The 15234-nt window shown below is 46.2% G+C and overlaps 1 protein-coding gene across 1 annotated transcript in view; it reads right to left on the reverse strand.

Moving 5' to 3' along the window:
- The window catches only part of LOC8028815, an 89138-nt gene that overhangs the window by 12511 nt on the left and 61393 nt on the right, over positions 1–15234 (reverse strand). The window contains exons 23-31 of the mRNA XM_040214155.3: positions 13892–14052; positions 12225–12393; positions 11179–11366; positions 9873–10075; positions 8405–8792; positions 6488–6767; positions 5075–5301; positions 4508–4747; positions 2498–2665 (exon numbers count right to left, since the gene is read on the reverse strand). Of these exons, the coding sequence (XP_040070089.2) occupies positions 2498–2665; positions 4508–4747; positions 5075–5301; positions 6488–6767; positions 8405–8792; positions 9873–10075; positions 11179–11366; positions 12225–12393; positions 13892–14052 (2024 nt within the window). The remainder of the gene's footprint in view (positions 1–2497; positions 2666–4507; positions 4748–5074; positions 5302–6487; positions 6768–8404; positions 8793–9872; positions 10076–11178; positions 11367–12224; positions 12394–13891; positions 14053–15234) is intronic.

Consider the following 15234-nt stretch of genomic DNA (forward strand, 5'->3'; position numbering starts at 1 on the left):
GTTTTATCGTTTTTCTTTTTATATACAGTTTTCAATGTGTCCACACACTACGACCCGCAATTATTTGTAACGATCGAACTCGAGCCGAGACCTGATTTTGATTCCTTCGTTATTATTTTTGAGCTTAAAGGGCAACTCCACTCAAAAAGTCGACCCTATCGAGATGACTGATATCGCTTTAGGAGGTCAAAATACGGTCATACCCAAAATATCACGTCAAACCGACGCCGCGTTACCGATTAATACCAATATTAGAAATGTTCTCCCGGCTCGGTTAGCGGCCCGAAAGCGGGTGAGCAACGCTGGAACCGGGTGAGCTAGTGAAGCAACACTGGGCAATGACGTAGGTCTAGTCCTACGCTCTCGTACGGACGCCGCGAACGCTTCGTTTCCCGTGGCATTCTGCGATTCTGGTGACGGCACGAGGTGTTTACCACATTATCCTGTGTTCTCCTATTTTTATAAGCGTCCAGGCAGTTGCTTTAATTCCAGCATTGCTTCCGCGACAGCGCGGAAGAGAGCGAAGCGGTGCTGCTCGCTCACGCGCGCGTCGTGGAGCCGGAGAGATTTGCCGGTCTCGCGTTGGGCAATGTCGAGCAGGATTTGTAGTGCTGTGGGTTGCACCAACAACCGGGTGCGCAACCCGGAGCTGCGGTTCCACCAGTTCCCAAGAGACCGGAAGAGGCACAAGGTGTGGGTCGGTGCCGTTCGCCGGATAGACTTCGGAAGACCGTTGACTCCGAACTCCAACGCGAAGCTCTGCTCCCAGCACTTTACGTCAGACACCTACACACGGGATCTGCGGCTGCTGACTGTTGCGGGTTTCTCCACGAAACAGGCGTCCTTGAAGAACGATGCGGTGCCGTCGCTGTTCGCGTACCGCCCGCCGGCTGCTCCAGCACGATCGGCCGGACGCAGCAGGTCGCGGCTGATCTAACTAGCGTGCACATAAAGGCACCTTGGCTTTAACAACTTAGACCACTTGTGGATAGATCTGTCCATCTATCTCCCATTATTTCGTTTTCTCGGTCCGCGCGCAAGAAACAAATACAGTCACGCTGCGTCGGCACCGACCGCGTCATATTTATAGCAGTCGGATTCGCTTTTCGGCCGGCAAATTTATAAATACACACTAAAACTTACTACATTTGATGCATATCAACAAAGTGAAGCGGTAAAAAAAGAAAATGTGCATCTAACCTTTTGTTTTGAAACTCCACGTGCGACTGAGCCGACCTTGTCGGCGCGTCGGCTCAGAAGCGCGGGACTAGAACTAGGTCATGCCGACGACGCGCCACTAGTATCAGTGTTGCCAAGCTGCTTCAACCGGTAGTTTCGGTTTCGCCGTGCCACCGGACCGATTCTTGCATTCGCGATATCTACAAAACTATACACACTACCGAAAAAACAAATTATATCTCGTGATTCAGGGTCGCCGGCTTCGACTAAACAGATCATAACCCAAAAATTGTAAAAATGGAGTGGAGTTGCCCTTTAAAAGGTATAACACGCCTCCCACACCACACGCGGTGGAGTGGATCACGTGACCTATTTTCACCCACGCACCTTTCCAATGCTTATCAATTACGAAAAACAATGCCCAGCCACCGAACTGTGCACTCAGATCTGATATTCCGCTGCAGAGAACTGCTGCGAATGCTCAAAGCGCGTTTCACATCCCAATAGATAGAAGACGGCAGGGCACAGAGAGTGATTTAGGAGTGGTATAGACCTTTGCAAAAATCGCCTCCTGCGCGCTGCCATCTTTGTCTGCTGGGCTGTGGAACGCCTTCTGAGCGTGCGCCATTGCTCTGCTCTGTGGTATATCAGACGCTGCGCATGGAGCCACAGCTCAGTGACTCAGCATCATCCGCCTGGGTGATAAGCGATGGAAAGGTCTATAGACCGACTCATCTCCCTGACGACACACCACAGCGGTGGCGCTGCTGTCGGTACTACGCATGCGCAGACGCTTCACTCCTCCCAAGTTTGGTTTCTGCGCATTCGCAGTGGCCACACCTGGTGTCAGCAAAGCGGGCTTGTTTGTAAACATTGTGTTGGTGCATAGAGTCAACATGCTTCGTTTCAGCCCAAGTCCAGACGCAGCCAGCCATATATACGAGCCGATGGTATACCAATCAAACAGCACCAAAAATGCAAAGTCACGGTTTTTGTCTAGTGTCGTACGTGTTCCATTATCGCTGAACCAATAATGTATACAGGAAAGACCCAGTGACTTGTGCCTTTCACTCTGTTGGATTGGTACCATCGACTAGTAGGGTCAGCGGCGTCTGGACTTCCGCAGGACGTTTGAGTTCACGCTTCTTGCTTCGCGGTCCTCCTTTGGCATTAGAGTTATTGCCTCGATCTCATTGGCTGAGAAGAGCGAAAACATCTTGCGCATGCGTCGTTTGACGTATATACGTCAGAAGTGTGTGATGTTCGTGTACGGCACGCACATAACATCTCGGTCAAGCTGTGCCGAGTCGCGACTCACCTGCCAGAAACCTTCTGAGAGCGGCGAGTCGTCGCTTTTGAAGTAGCGCTCGCAGAGCTTGTAGCCTTCGGAGCCTTCGGGGGCGGTGTTCTTCAGCACGTTCACGGGCGCCTTGCAGCCCCGCATCATCTCCCACTTCTTCATGAACTGGCCCACGTTGTTCACGACCTGACACAAAAGGCGAGAATGTTCACGCTGCGCCATTCGTCTTCGGAAGGCGCCACGTCAACGCCATCTAAAAGAATCGAGGCTTGTGCACTGGAAGCATGACGTCATCACAGTGGGATCAGACACTGATTGGACGCGAGTGCTGCGTCATCGTTTGGCTGGTTCTCGTGCTCAATCAACGAGTCGAAGCTCGTTAGGCATTAGGCTCGGTGCCAACTGCTGGGTTGGCGCTGTCTGACTCTAATCACGTTTCATGAAGGAAGAGGAGGAGAAAATTTAATTCATTTGATTCTAATTCAAACTAAATAATTCCGCCCCTATTTTGCATCGACACGACTCTAGATTATAAATAAGCGGAAAAACTAATCATAGAAACAAGCTGAGAACAGAAACGAGCACAACAACAGATGTATAAAACACCTGTCAAAAATGACGTATTCGATGGGCTCTCCCAACCTTTTTAACAAATGTCATTAAAGTGTCATCATAATAGCAGCAATACCAGGACCGGTATCCATATTTATAGTAATACTGCAATACCTGCGCGCTGCAGAAATAATAAAAAATAAAAATAAACACCTATCTCTGGACCGCAATATTGATCTTTATTTTTGATTGGTCCGATTCATGAAAATCACATCAGAATTACATTTATCGCCATATACTTAAAACAGACAGCCCTACTGATAAACCGATTTCATCCATTCGTCTTCATACAAAAAAAAAAAAAAAAGACGAATGCAAGTTTAAGCTACAGAGGAAGTCTGAACGACTGACCAGTACTTTTATCAACTTCAGCAAGACTTGCAAATTTCTACTCATGTTTGTCTTTGTCATATTTTATTTTATTAAGAACGAAGACCTAAAAGGTCAATCTTGAGGGCCTAATCTGGAGACTTGGCGAAAATGCCGGCGAGAAATCCAGCGGCTATGGTTGGCCGGCACCAAGGTCAAGTGCGGCGTTAGCCAATCACGGCCGCCGGATTTCTCGCCGATTTGTTTTCGCCAAGTGTCCAGATTAAAACCCCTGAAAGAAATGACTATACAAAAAAAAATGGTTAGGGCCGCCTCTCAAAACTTTCCACTGGCGTAATGAAAACCGCGTAGTCACTAAAAGTATACGAAGCAATCGGTGCAGCACACCGCCGTTGCCCTTTCTTAGCTGTGGTCGTGCCGTCAAACTTGAGATAAAACAAAAAATTCGCATCACTTTTGAAAGGCGCGTCGTAAAACTGACTCTAACAAATGAATTCCCTCTAAAAGGAAGTGAAGGTGAGTTCCTCAATACTTGAAAACAGAATGAAATGTATTTAAGTTTCGCTTTACTGAGCAGAGTTGGAGTCGCAAGAGGGACTTGCAGTGGGACACTGAAACCATAAGGTAGAGTGTTCCTCAATGCTTTTTTCCTCTTGATTTTTCTTTAAACTCTTTATATCTCTCTAAATGGAGAGAAATAAAAAGTCTGAATTTAAAACTGAATGCCGCTACTTGGTAACCCAATCATTAATTGATTGCTGGCTATTCAATGCCGAATTGGTCATTGCAGCAGCTGGAATGTCTTCTCCAGGCAGCGTTATGTCGTATACTCACAACATCACCATGTAGTTCAACTGGTAGGCAGAGATATAGTAGAAAAAGGGACAAAAAACAAGCCATAGTCAGGCGGGACTAAGTTTGGGGAGCCCAGTGCATATATACCTTGCGGTTCTGAACTGATCATAAGGAAGTTATTTTCAATGTCATTTAGAGGAAGGTAATCTCTGTGCGAATAGCTCAGAGCATTCGCTGACCTAGCGTGCTTTAATGTGTAGCTGTCGGAACCTTGAGGCATCCTGAACTGACCTGTCCTCGAGGCCTCATGAAATCATCGCTGGGCTCATTGTTGTAGGTGCCCAGAAGCCCAGCTGTGTTCCCAAAGTACCAGCCGTTGATCTTGACCGTGCACACGTCGTAGTAGAGGTGGCAGGCAACCTTGAGGACCTTTTCGTCTTCGATGGTAACGACGTCGTCCACACGCTTCACGATCACATCGCCGTCCTCGAGGATGAGCGGCAGTTCCACCGCCTGACCATTCAGGAACATCTAGAGCAAAAAAACAAAGCGGGAAGCGAGATAAAAGTGTATGTCGCAAGATTCATGCTTTGCTTTTCAGTTACTCGAGATCACGTGACCCGGTCACGTGACGTCTATTTCTCACTAAATTTAGCGGGGAGATTGAAGTCAGTAACATCAATTTTTGTGCTAAATTTAGTGGGGGAATTGACGCGACGATTTTTTTATGACGGTTTCTCGTAACGGTTCTTTGTAACAGTTCCTCGTGATGGTTCTTCTTGACGGTTTTCTGGAGTAATTCGGCAGATAGGGCACATTCTGTATAAAATGAACTTAAACAACAGCACGCCAACTTACAGATCCTTTGTCGGGGAAAACCTCGATGTAGCTTTCTCCGAGCTGCACGATGATGGACTTGGGGATGCGGCCGTCGGGCAGCGGGTTGTCCGAGTGGTACTTGAGCAGGACCGTGAAGTTGCCGTCCACGAAGTCTCGGGCCAGGAGGTAGGTGCAGTCTCCCACCGCGGAGTACATGGATCCGTCGAAGGTCACGAAGTGCTGCTGGCTGATGATCATGGCCTGGCCTGTTGCAAGAATCAAGCGAACCAAACCCTCCTATTCGACATACACACGCACACACAAGCAAACAAACAAACAAACAAATGTCTGTGAGTTTACATTTCATCACAGGGGACAATGAAAGGAACCCAGAGAGAGTGACGAAGTTCAGAATACTATTAAGCCGCTGACACACTGCTCAAACGTCACACAAAAAACACAGTGTTTGCTGCAGACACCATGGCAGAATTATCGGCAGACTCGCCCGAAGCATGATCGAAGACACACCTCACACAGTGACTGCAGACCGTCTTTCGTACAATATATTCGCAACTTAACCGCGGCTTTAAATCTAAAAATACGATTTGCACAGGGACAATGAGCAAGTGAAACGTCACAATCCTTGTCTCGGCGCCCATCGTATTTTGTTACTCTTTTCCGCCAGGTGGCGTCAGCTCATTCTTAATCTTCGCGCATGCGCGTAAGAATCAAACTTTTTGTCGAATTTTTCAAACTTTCGAGTTCAATGTTTGAAAACGCCGAACCTGGTCGAGTTCTAAACCCGGCAGGCTTACTACACGCATACCAATCGGGCAGTGAAGTTTGGCTGAACAGCTAGGTAACGCCATCCTATGGAAAATTTTCTCCAACTCTAAAGTGACCCGCGGTTGCAATCGTCGGACACAATCTCGAGCTCCATAGCCCCCGAGCGCCCAACAGTGACGCAGTGCTCGTGTCCAATCGTACGGTTGCGTGACCTGCTCAAAGTTGCCTCTTTTGGTCACGAGTCGCGCTGACCAGCAGTCGACCCAGCCGTCTTTTTTCACTGCCCTGGGGCTGTGACGAAGGCTGTTGGCCCTGGTGTAGAAATAAAGAGAGCCCTACCTTTTGCATCTATACCCTTCCAATTAGAGCTCATCGCTCTGATGTTCCCTTGCGCTCTCCTTTCCTCCTCTCCCTCAGTTTCTCTCCGTATACACTAACACGCGGCCACGACGTACGTCCCGCTGTTGCGGTGGCACTGCTGTTGACCCGGCGCATGCACAGAAGACATTTCACTCCACGTGAGTCTGGTTCAAGCACACGCGCAATGCCCACACCTGACGTGGCTAAACGTTGACTCGCTCGTTAAACAGCGTATTCGATCTACATGCTCTCGCCGAGTGCCAAACGCATGGAATCCCTTTCACAGCGAATCGGGGCTTTACTCACCGTCAAAAGGAGGCAGCCACTTCCTGCGTGCCAGAGAGCCGATGTAATCGGCGAAGCTCGGCTCGTGTTCGGGCTCTTCCTCGGGAATCTTCCACTGGACTGTCCACTGGTTGATCTGCTGCTTGATGGAGTCCACGTCGGCGGGCAAGTTGACGTCCACGATGTACTTTCCGTTCTTGTAGTCGGCTTCCCGGATGATGGCGGACTTCCGGGCCGAGTACTCGGTGCCGAGGCTCGCCTTCAGCTTGTTCCAGAATTCCGAGTTGCTTTGGTAGGGTCCCTACAAGGGAGACGAAATCCCCAGCTTAATATCAATCATCAGATGCTTGTAAAATAACGAACACTTTCAAAACGTCAATCGCCGTCCAGCAACGGACACAAACGCTCCAACGCTTTCGTACTAAAGCAGGAACCCACTGTTCATACAAAGTACAAAAGAAACGGTCTGTAGACACTCCTCAAGCAAGTTCGAAGCGTCTTTGCTTCATACATATACATACATATACATACACATATACATATTCATATATGCAAACATATATACATATGTTACTCAGAACTTGTATGCAGACTTTTTTTTGTATGACAAATGTGACGTCACACAAAGATGAAAAAGGCATCAGACAGTGTCTTCAGACTGTCTTTTGAATGATGCATTGGCAGTGCGACGGAGGTTTACCAGAGGAGTCCATTGCCTAAAATCGTGCGCTCAGCTTCATGCACTTTCACCTTTGGTTAAACCCTAAACAGGAGTTTTTTTTTTTTTTTTTTTTTTTTTTTTTTTAGTGTGTTTAGACTTTGAGAGGTCCGCCAAATGCTCGATCGGTTTCACGTGGTTTAGGGTGGGCTTCGTTTGCAACACAAGCTGCGAGGAAGAGGCGTGAGTGTCGATCGCCTGCAAGCGTGCTCCGAGCTTTGCTTAGCGTCTCCGACGTACATACGCAATAAGCGATCGATTTGCGCAAGAGGTGTCCGCCGTTAAATTGCGAACGCTCTCCGTGATCTCTACTGCTCCCCCTCTGAAGTCTATAGGTTCTCCGATTTCCCCCTTCCTACTATACGCTTGTTCAAACTTTCAAATTCGGTCGTGTGCAGCGAATGTCCCTTCCGCCATTTCGTCATTTGTGCCACCGATTCGCCCCAGAACAAAAGGGCTGGAAAATTTAAAATAACATATTGCTTAGGATACTTCTATTTTTACCTCGCGCTATGCAAAGCAACATTATCTCCTGTTGGGCGCAAAAGCGAACATGATATATTGCGAAAACACCAAAATTTACAAAAAAAAAAGAATTGATTTGAATTGTGTTTACATGTGTCCAGTCGGTAAAACGTTCTGTAGCGGGCGGATGTATCCGAACAGTTATTTCTAGTTTACATGGTCATATGTAACCCTAAGAATGCTTTACGTTTTCCATAGTCTTCGGCAATATAAAAGCTTTGGTTTGAACATTTCTCCTTGTTTCAGTGAAGAAAGCTGGAAGTTTTTAACTGCACAAGCGGCACAATTTCGTTAGCCGTAAAACTCCTACTTTTATCAAATCGTATAACAATATGCACCCTGAAGGTAACCCTTTTTACTATCCATCTTAAATCTAGTTCTCCCATCTGTTTTTTTTTTTATAAAAATTTGCAGAAGCGAACTACATTAATCGCATCAGGTTATGTTCTGTTCACGCCAATAACATCGAAGTGGAGCATCATTGAAGTGAACTTTCAAATTTCATCGGCGAGCAGTTAACAAGAGAGAAGAAATGCTTCGCCTAGTGTGTACATTGTACATGATGTGACGTAAATATGTTGTCAGACATTTTAATTTGAGATTACTTAGCCACAAACAAAAAGAGAATGATCAATGCCCAACGAGCATAAGTTCGAAGTACACTAACGCCCCGAAGACAAATTCCTCACACTCACGGGCTGGTAGAGTTCGGAAACGATCGACTCCATTGCTTTGTAGTCTGGATTTTCCCGTAATGCTTCCATGCCCTCTCCAATCTTCGCGCTCATCCTGTACATCATCTCACTGATCTTGTCAGACGTGTAGTCCATCGCGTTGTTCATCCAGTTGGAAATCTGCCGCATCATGGGGGAGTTATAGAACTCTTCCATCTTGTTCGACATGTAGCGGTTTAGATCATCCCAGTTGCCAGAGATGTCCCTCCGACGACGGCGGGGGCCCATCGAAGAAGCCATGGACATAATAGGATCAACGATTGCCCGGATCATCTTTTTGATTTGAATATCCAGCTTCCTTTTCATGTCTTCCAGCCACTTCATCATCTGTTCAAGAACTTCACCCCAACTGAAAAGGAAATTGCGCGTCTTCATTTGCAATCTCGCTCGTGCATCCATCGTTTTGTTTGAAAGGAACAGTCTGATCTTAGCCGACGTCGGGGAACGGTCCCCTCAATGAACTACCGAACGCTATGCTCTGAATCACCAAACGGCCTCGAAGCCCTTCACGCTAGCAGTGACTCAAAGCAACTATAAACACCCTGAGCCCCACTTAGTATAACAAGGGGGAAAAATAGCAAGTCATATTTAATGCCTCTGAAACAAGGCTAGAACTATAAACTTATACAGGGTGTTTACCTGGTTATTAACATTTTTTTTTTATAAAAAATGAAGTCGTGAAAGCTACACTAATGTAGTTTGTGCATGTGATTTATACGCGAAAGGGGACATACTATAAGGGACTAGTCGTTACAATTACTCGTAAGTTGAATAATAAAGTAAAATTTCTTATTCATCTTTTAATTAGGAAAAAAATCTTTAGTTTGAAGCTTGCTGAGCGTCATCAAAAGTGACTAACTCTGTAAGTTGTAGAAAGATTTCCTGTGTGCGCTTCGTTTTTCTGAGCCCCTAAAATGCAACCAACTTCAACGCACCCGCGCGGTTTTTCCGTCCCTTATCATCAGCGGTGTCGCGGTACCAGCCTTGCGATTTTTGTAGAAGTGGTAACTTTGTCTTTTTCAAATTTATTGATATGGTAAGAAAGTCTTTCCCAATTTACTGACTTGGTGGATTTCAATGATTATTAGCAAGTTTCTATTTGGAACTGTATGTTTATCTTCAGTAAATAAAAATATTTCGTTAATTAACCGACTCATCGATGGGATTGGTCGACACTACATTATGTCCTCCTGGTCATGCAACTCACCTGTACAGGCCGCATTAATATAACTTTCACTTTTGTTTTCTCTGTTAAGGCTAAAAAACACGAATCCTGTGTATATAAACAGAGCTTATTTACATAAGTTTAGACTATGTATTTAAAAGCTGGACTGCCACCTTAACGTGCTGACATAGAAGTCTAATTTAAATCGTATAGATTTCACGTTAGAGTGACGAGTTTTATGTGTTCCTAATCGCATCTACTCACCTGGTTTCCTCGAGGATTTCGCTGATTTCAATCACAGCCTCCCCCATGATCTCGCCGAACTCGTCCAGTAAGTGATTGTTCAGTGGCTGGACGAAGTTTGTGTCAATGTACGAGTCTGCCTCCCGAGTCATGGCTGCAATGTCCCGAGTCATTTCTGAGATGTCAATTTGTGACAGCTTGTCGTCAACTTTGCTGAGCGCCATCTGAAAACAGGAATAACAATCAAATTAAAATGACTCACTTCTTCAGACTAATGCTCCTGAATAAGAAAGGTAGCGACATCTTCTCGCTCCTCCTTTGACGCGCACACCTTTTTTCTTTATGCTTTGGTTTTTTAAACCCGCGCGTCGACTGTAGCGCCGCCTGGATCTGCCCAAGATAGCAGACGGCCTTCCTATACTTGAGTCAGAGCGCAGTCAAAGGCTGAAAGCCAAACAAATACATACACACAGGCTAAAAGCACTGTCACGGTCTACCAGCCTCCAAGGGTGTGCTCAAAGAAAGATGATGAAAACCGTGACGTTGGACAGTCAGCGTTATTTGATTGGCGACATGAGCTCATAGCATGCACTGCACTCCGACAGCATAGGCATTCCTTCTCCCTCTCCTCTCACGCGGACACCTTTTATCTTTATGTTTTGCTTTATTACATCCGCGCGTCGACTGTAGCGCCACCTGGATCAGTCCAAGATAGCAGGTGGCATTCTTCAAAGGATGTCGCTACTTTTCTATATAGAGGGGCTTTACTTCACACAACCTTCTTGGCCTATAGCTCATGTTAAAACATTCCTCCTTGCTTCGACATTTCATCAAATCCAGTGAAGGTGCGATAGCACTTGACGGGACTTAACTGGGAAGTAGATGCCACGTGCCCAAATGACGTGGTCACGTGACCTCACATAAATCATGTCAGGTCATGTGACATTAATTTCTTCGCTAAATTTAATGGGGAAATCATGGTGACAAGGTCCCATGATCTCAATGTGTCATGTGACGTCACATTTTCACATGACATCACGGTGTTACATGATATCTCAATTTCACTTAATGTGACGTCATGTAATGTCAGGTTACATGAAACCATGACATCATGTCTCCAAACAACGTCATGTGACCTCAGGTGACATGACACCATGACTTGAAACTGTGTTGTCAATTTCCACTCAAAACTTAGCAAAGAAATTGTTGTTACGTGACACAATGATATCACGTGAAATTGCTACGTCATAAGATCAGACCAACATGAGCAAGAAAGGCCCGTGAAGGGTTCCTACATAAAGCTATCGCTTTAAGAAAAATCCTTAACCTTCATTGCTTGGACGTGCTGAGGAGGGAAGAACAGCTTGCTCCTGAAAGCCTTGCTGCCTCTTTTTTCCAAAGCGTAGCTGAAATCCGTCAGTTTGTTGTTTCCTTCGTAATGGCTCATCTCCATCTTGAACATGTCTTTCTTGGAAGAGTTGGACGCCGAGATCTCGAAACTGCGAGCGGTGTTTCCTGAAATAAAGGACATCATAGTTCGGAAATATGGAAATAAAGCTCTCGAAAACCGTCGCTCTACGTCTGAGAAACTTTTCGACTGCAAGAGATAAAACTCCAGATATCAAAATTCAGATGCGGCGAAAACTAAAAAAGTGGCGTATTGAAAAACAAAACTTCCCACTTTCGTCTTTCGTCTTTAAGCGTTAAATATGATGAAGTTTTGAGGCTCAACCACCCAGAGCCCCAATTATGCAGGGTTCCGAGATATTATGACTTTCTGATAACAAAACTGAGTGATAAAGCAGTAAAATAATAGGTCATAAAGAGTTCAGGGTTGAACTGTAAAAATGTTAAAAAGTTGTATTTTTTTAATGCTGGTAACGCCTCAAACCGCCTTTGATTGCTCGCCCTAGCTAGCCTTGGACCAAACCCAGTAGCATCACCAAAGATGTGCACGAGAAAACAGGCATGATGTTTGTATTCGTAAGCAAATTTATTTATTATTTTCACGGCGCAGAAAGCATGGTTTGATTTCCTCGGCGGACATATACAACTTTAATGGTTTCAATATTTCGACAATTTCAATTTTCTCTGTATTCAGAGTGCATTTTCTACTCTGGCAACACTTCACAATTAATAATATACTCCTCTTCACCTTGCGATGGTTTGCAGAGGAGGCTACGAGCCAACGAAGCAAATCCATTGCCGCGTGAGTGACACGTGACATTGGGGAAGGGCGCCACAAAGCGCGCGGAGTGCGACCACGTGACACGTTCACGGGGCTGGTTTGAGTGGGATGACTCGTCGTGCCCGCAGCGGTCCAACGCAGAGAAAAACGGAGTATAAAATCGGAATAATGTATTGTATACAAACCATCCTTGTCGAAAGTGAGTCCTTCGAAGTGATACTTCTTCAAGTTGTAGATCAAGCGGCCTTTGAACTCTTCGTTCTTGCCATGTAACACGACGTCGATGATGTCGTCACCGTTCGCGGCCGTCTGGCTTTCCCCAGACGCAGAGATCTTCCCCAGGAACGAGTCGTACTGTTGGATCAAACAAAATTAGCATTAGAAAAAATGTACTACATAAAATTTGGGAAACAAAGAATGTCAATAAAAATGTATCGCTCCTTTCCCCCCCCCCCCCCTCCCCCCATTATTCTGTGAAAGACAGCACGTGACAAAGAATCTGATGCAGCGTCGAGCTAGACGCTCTGCGCTGCATTGCATTCTTAGACGCTTCAATATACGCAGAGAAGCAGCAAACATCACTCGCAAGGTCTGTACCTCGTTGTGCTCCTGTTTTATTTCGCACAAAGACACCAAAATCGCGCGTTGTAAAAAAAAAAAAAAAAAGAGAGGGAAGTTGGGAAACATTTGTCGAACTACTTCAACTCATGCAAACATGTTCAACATGCAGGCCAGCTCACGCGTACTAATCATGCCGTTTCAACCCTGAAACTGGGAAGGAAACTCGAAGATCTGTTAGAAGAAACAGAAAAAGGTGACACACGCGTCTCAAACTCAACTAAGAAAACTAGTCGCGGCAATGTGAATACGCCTGAACGATTGTCTGTTTTCCTTCTCTGCTTTTCTGTCGCTATCTTTTGCGTTCTTTATCCCGGAAAGCCCAGAAGCTCGCTCTTGTAGCCTCTGCTATGAGTAGAGCGTCGCTATATGTTTAATCGCAGAAGGCAGCGCCGAACTAAATGCGATCGCAGCGCCACGTCGATCGTTGCGGCACCTCCGCGGGAATGAAACGTATCGGAATGGAGAAGACGGAACAGTCGCCCCATGCTGCGGCTCCCTCGTCAACTTCCTACCAGATCATTCCGGAAACGCGTAGCGCCTCCCATCGTCTTTTTGGCGCACTACGGCAATCCGATGTACGGCGCGTGAATGAGTACGCATAAATAGAAGGCACGGTTCATGTTAAGCAGTGTGCAATTTTAGAACATAAAAAAGCATGACGATAACAAAGCGTGGGTACGTATCGGCCTTGTGATGTGTTCTAAACGAGCAGTCGTAAAAGAGAAGAAACTGCACCACCTCCAGGATGCCCGAGCAGGCCCAAGCGTACGTCGTAACAGCCCCACACGTCAACCCCACATTGCACCCCGCTCCACGCGGTGCAATGTGGGGTTGACGTGAGGCATTAAGGTATTTTGCGGAAATGTATATTGCGAAATCGTACGTGAGGAAGAAGGAATTCACGTCGATCTATCGGTTTCATCACGTGACGTGACCCGTGGGAGTAACTTCGACCTACTCAAGCAACGTTAGTAGCACAGCCAACGTAACATAGACAAAATGTGATGCGTACGTAAAAGGGCATTAACAAAGTCATGGTGCAGTTGCCGAAGTCCAGCGTGGGGCACAGCGTTCTGCTGGCACTCGTATTCTATCGGTGAGTACACGAGTTCAAGTCGAACACTAACGGAGTACTCGTGCGACGCCTTCCGTCACTGGAGCACGAAAACTGAAACGGTTAACTGACTGCTACACGACACGTTCTGCGCTAAAACGACAACATGCCACTCACATCAAATTGAGCGCGTCCGTTCTTGCCGAGGAAAAGTATTGCGTGGCCCGCTTTGTGCCCCTGCCTCCGGGTTGTCCATGACCAGTAATAGCCAGCAAAGATTGGGCGTTCCATCGTTGCGGTACGATACATGGTCAGACTGGTGTCGAATATGTTCCGATCTGTCGCGTAAACACAAAACACACAAAAAGTTAAAAAAAAAAACTCCTTCATACTCAGAGCCCAGAGACCCCGGAGTTTGCCTGGGAGGATTGGCAAGTTCAAACAATAACTGTTTAATAACGAACCCGTACGATACACGTTGAGGGAGCGCATCTGTCTTCACGCTCAACTACGACATAACGAGTAGAGGGAAAGAGATCAACTATGCACCGTGTCACTAGTTGTGTGCAGTGCAGGCGAAGGCAACGCCATGCGAAGAGAGAAAGGGCGAGCACTAGGAACGTGGGATGGGAGAGGAGGGCAACGCAGGGCCAAGGGAGAGAGGAAGAGTTCTAGAAACGTTTGAGTGAAAAGGAGGTGTTTCTCTCATCATCCGCAGCCCTCCTAGGACTTTCTGGCGTTGCCTTTGCCTGTACTGCACGCAACTAGTGATACGGTATAACTGTAGCATTGTTGTTTACACAAACGAGTTCTGGCCAAGGTTCTGACTCTTGGACACGGGGCGCCCTCTCTCGGGGTACGCCGTGACTAACGCGATGGATAGAAGGAAGCGCTCTGTCACACTCCGCGTCAGTTTATAGCGAAATCTCCAATAAACTACGAACGCAAAACGTTTCACAGCTGCACGATTTTGTAGGGGACTCACCATGTGACGAAACTGCAAAGTTTTAAAGCAGCATCATTTTATATACATCGTTTCATTACACGGCCGAGAGCAGACAAAGGCTAGAACACACAAACACAACCATATATACTGGGTGGTCCACGAGGGCTTTAAAACGTTTTTAAAAATAAGGTGATTGAGAAGAAAATTAACTCTTTCCGGGAACAAAGTGCCAGACACAACGGATGTCAAGGATTTAAAAATATATATACTAATTAGTTAAAAAAATTAGCTACAGTTTACAAATTAACTTTTTTTAATTCGGGAAAATAAATATATTGTTATGCTTCCAACGGGAGGAACTTTCTAAGCATCATCAAAAAGCGCGCTAAAGCGACTTCTTTTAGAGCGATATAAGACAGGGGCCGTAGGATGGAGAGAAGTACGGCACCCATGTGTTGCACGTCTCGACCACCGGTGAGCGCAAAGATGCGCTCCAGTGGAAAACCAAAGCCTAGAAACGCGTACAAATTTGGCGTGCTTTGGGAAGGTCCTAAAATGCTGCGCCTGGTTTTCG

The sequence above is a fragment of the Ixodes scapularis genome, unplaced genomic scaffold (assembly GCF_016920785.2).
Source record: "Ixodes scapularis isolate PalLabHiFi unplaced genomic scaffold, ASM1692078v2 PGA_scaffold12__126_contigs__length_90152505, whole genome shotgun sequence".
Lineage (NCBI taxonomy): Eukaryota > Metazoa > Arthropoda > Arachnida > Ixodida > Ixodidae > Ixodes > Ixodes scapularis.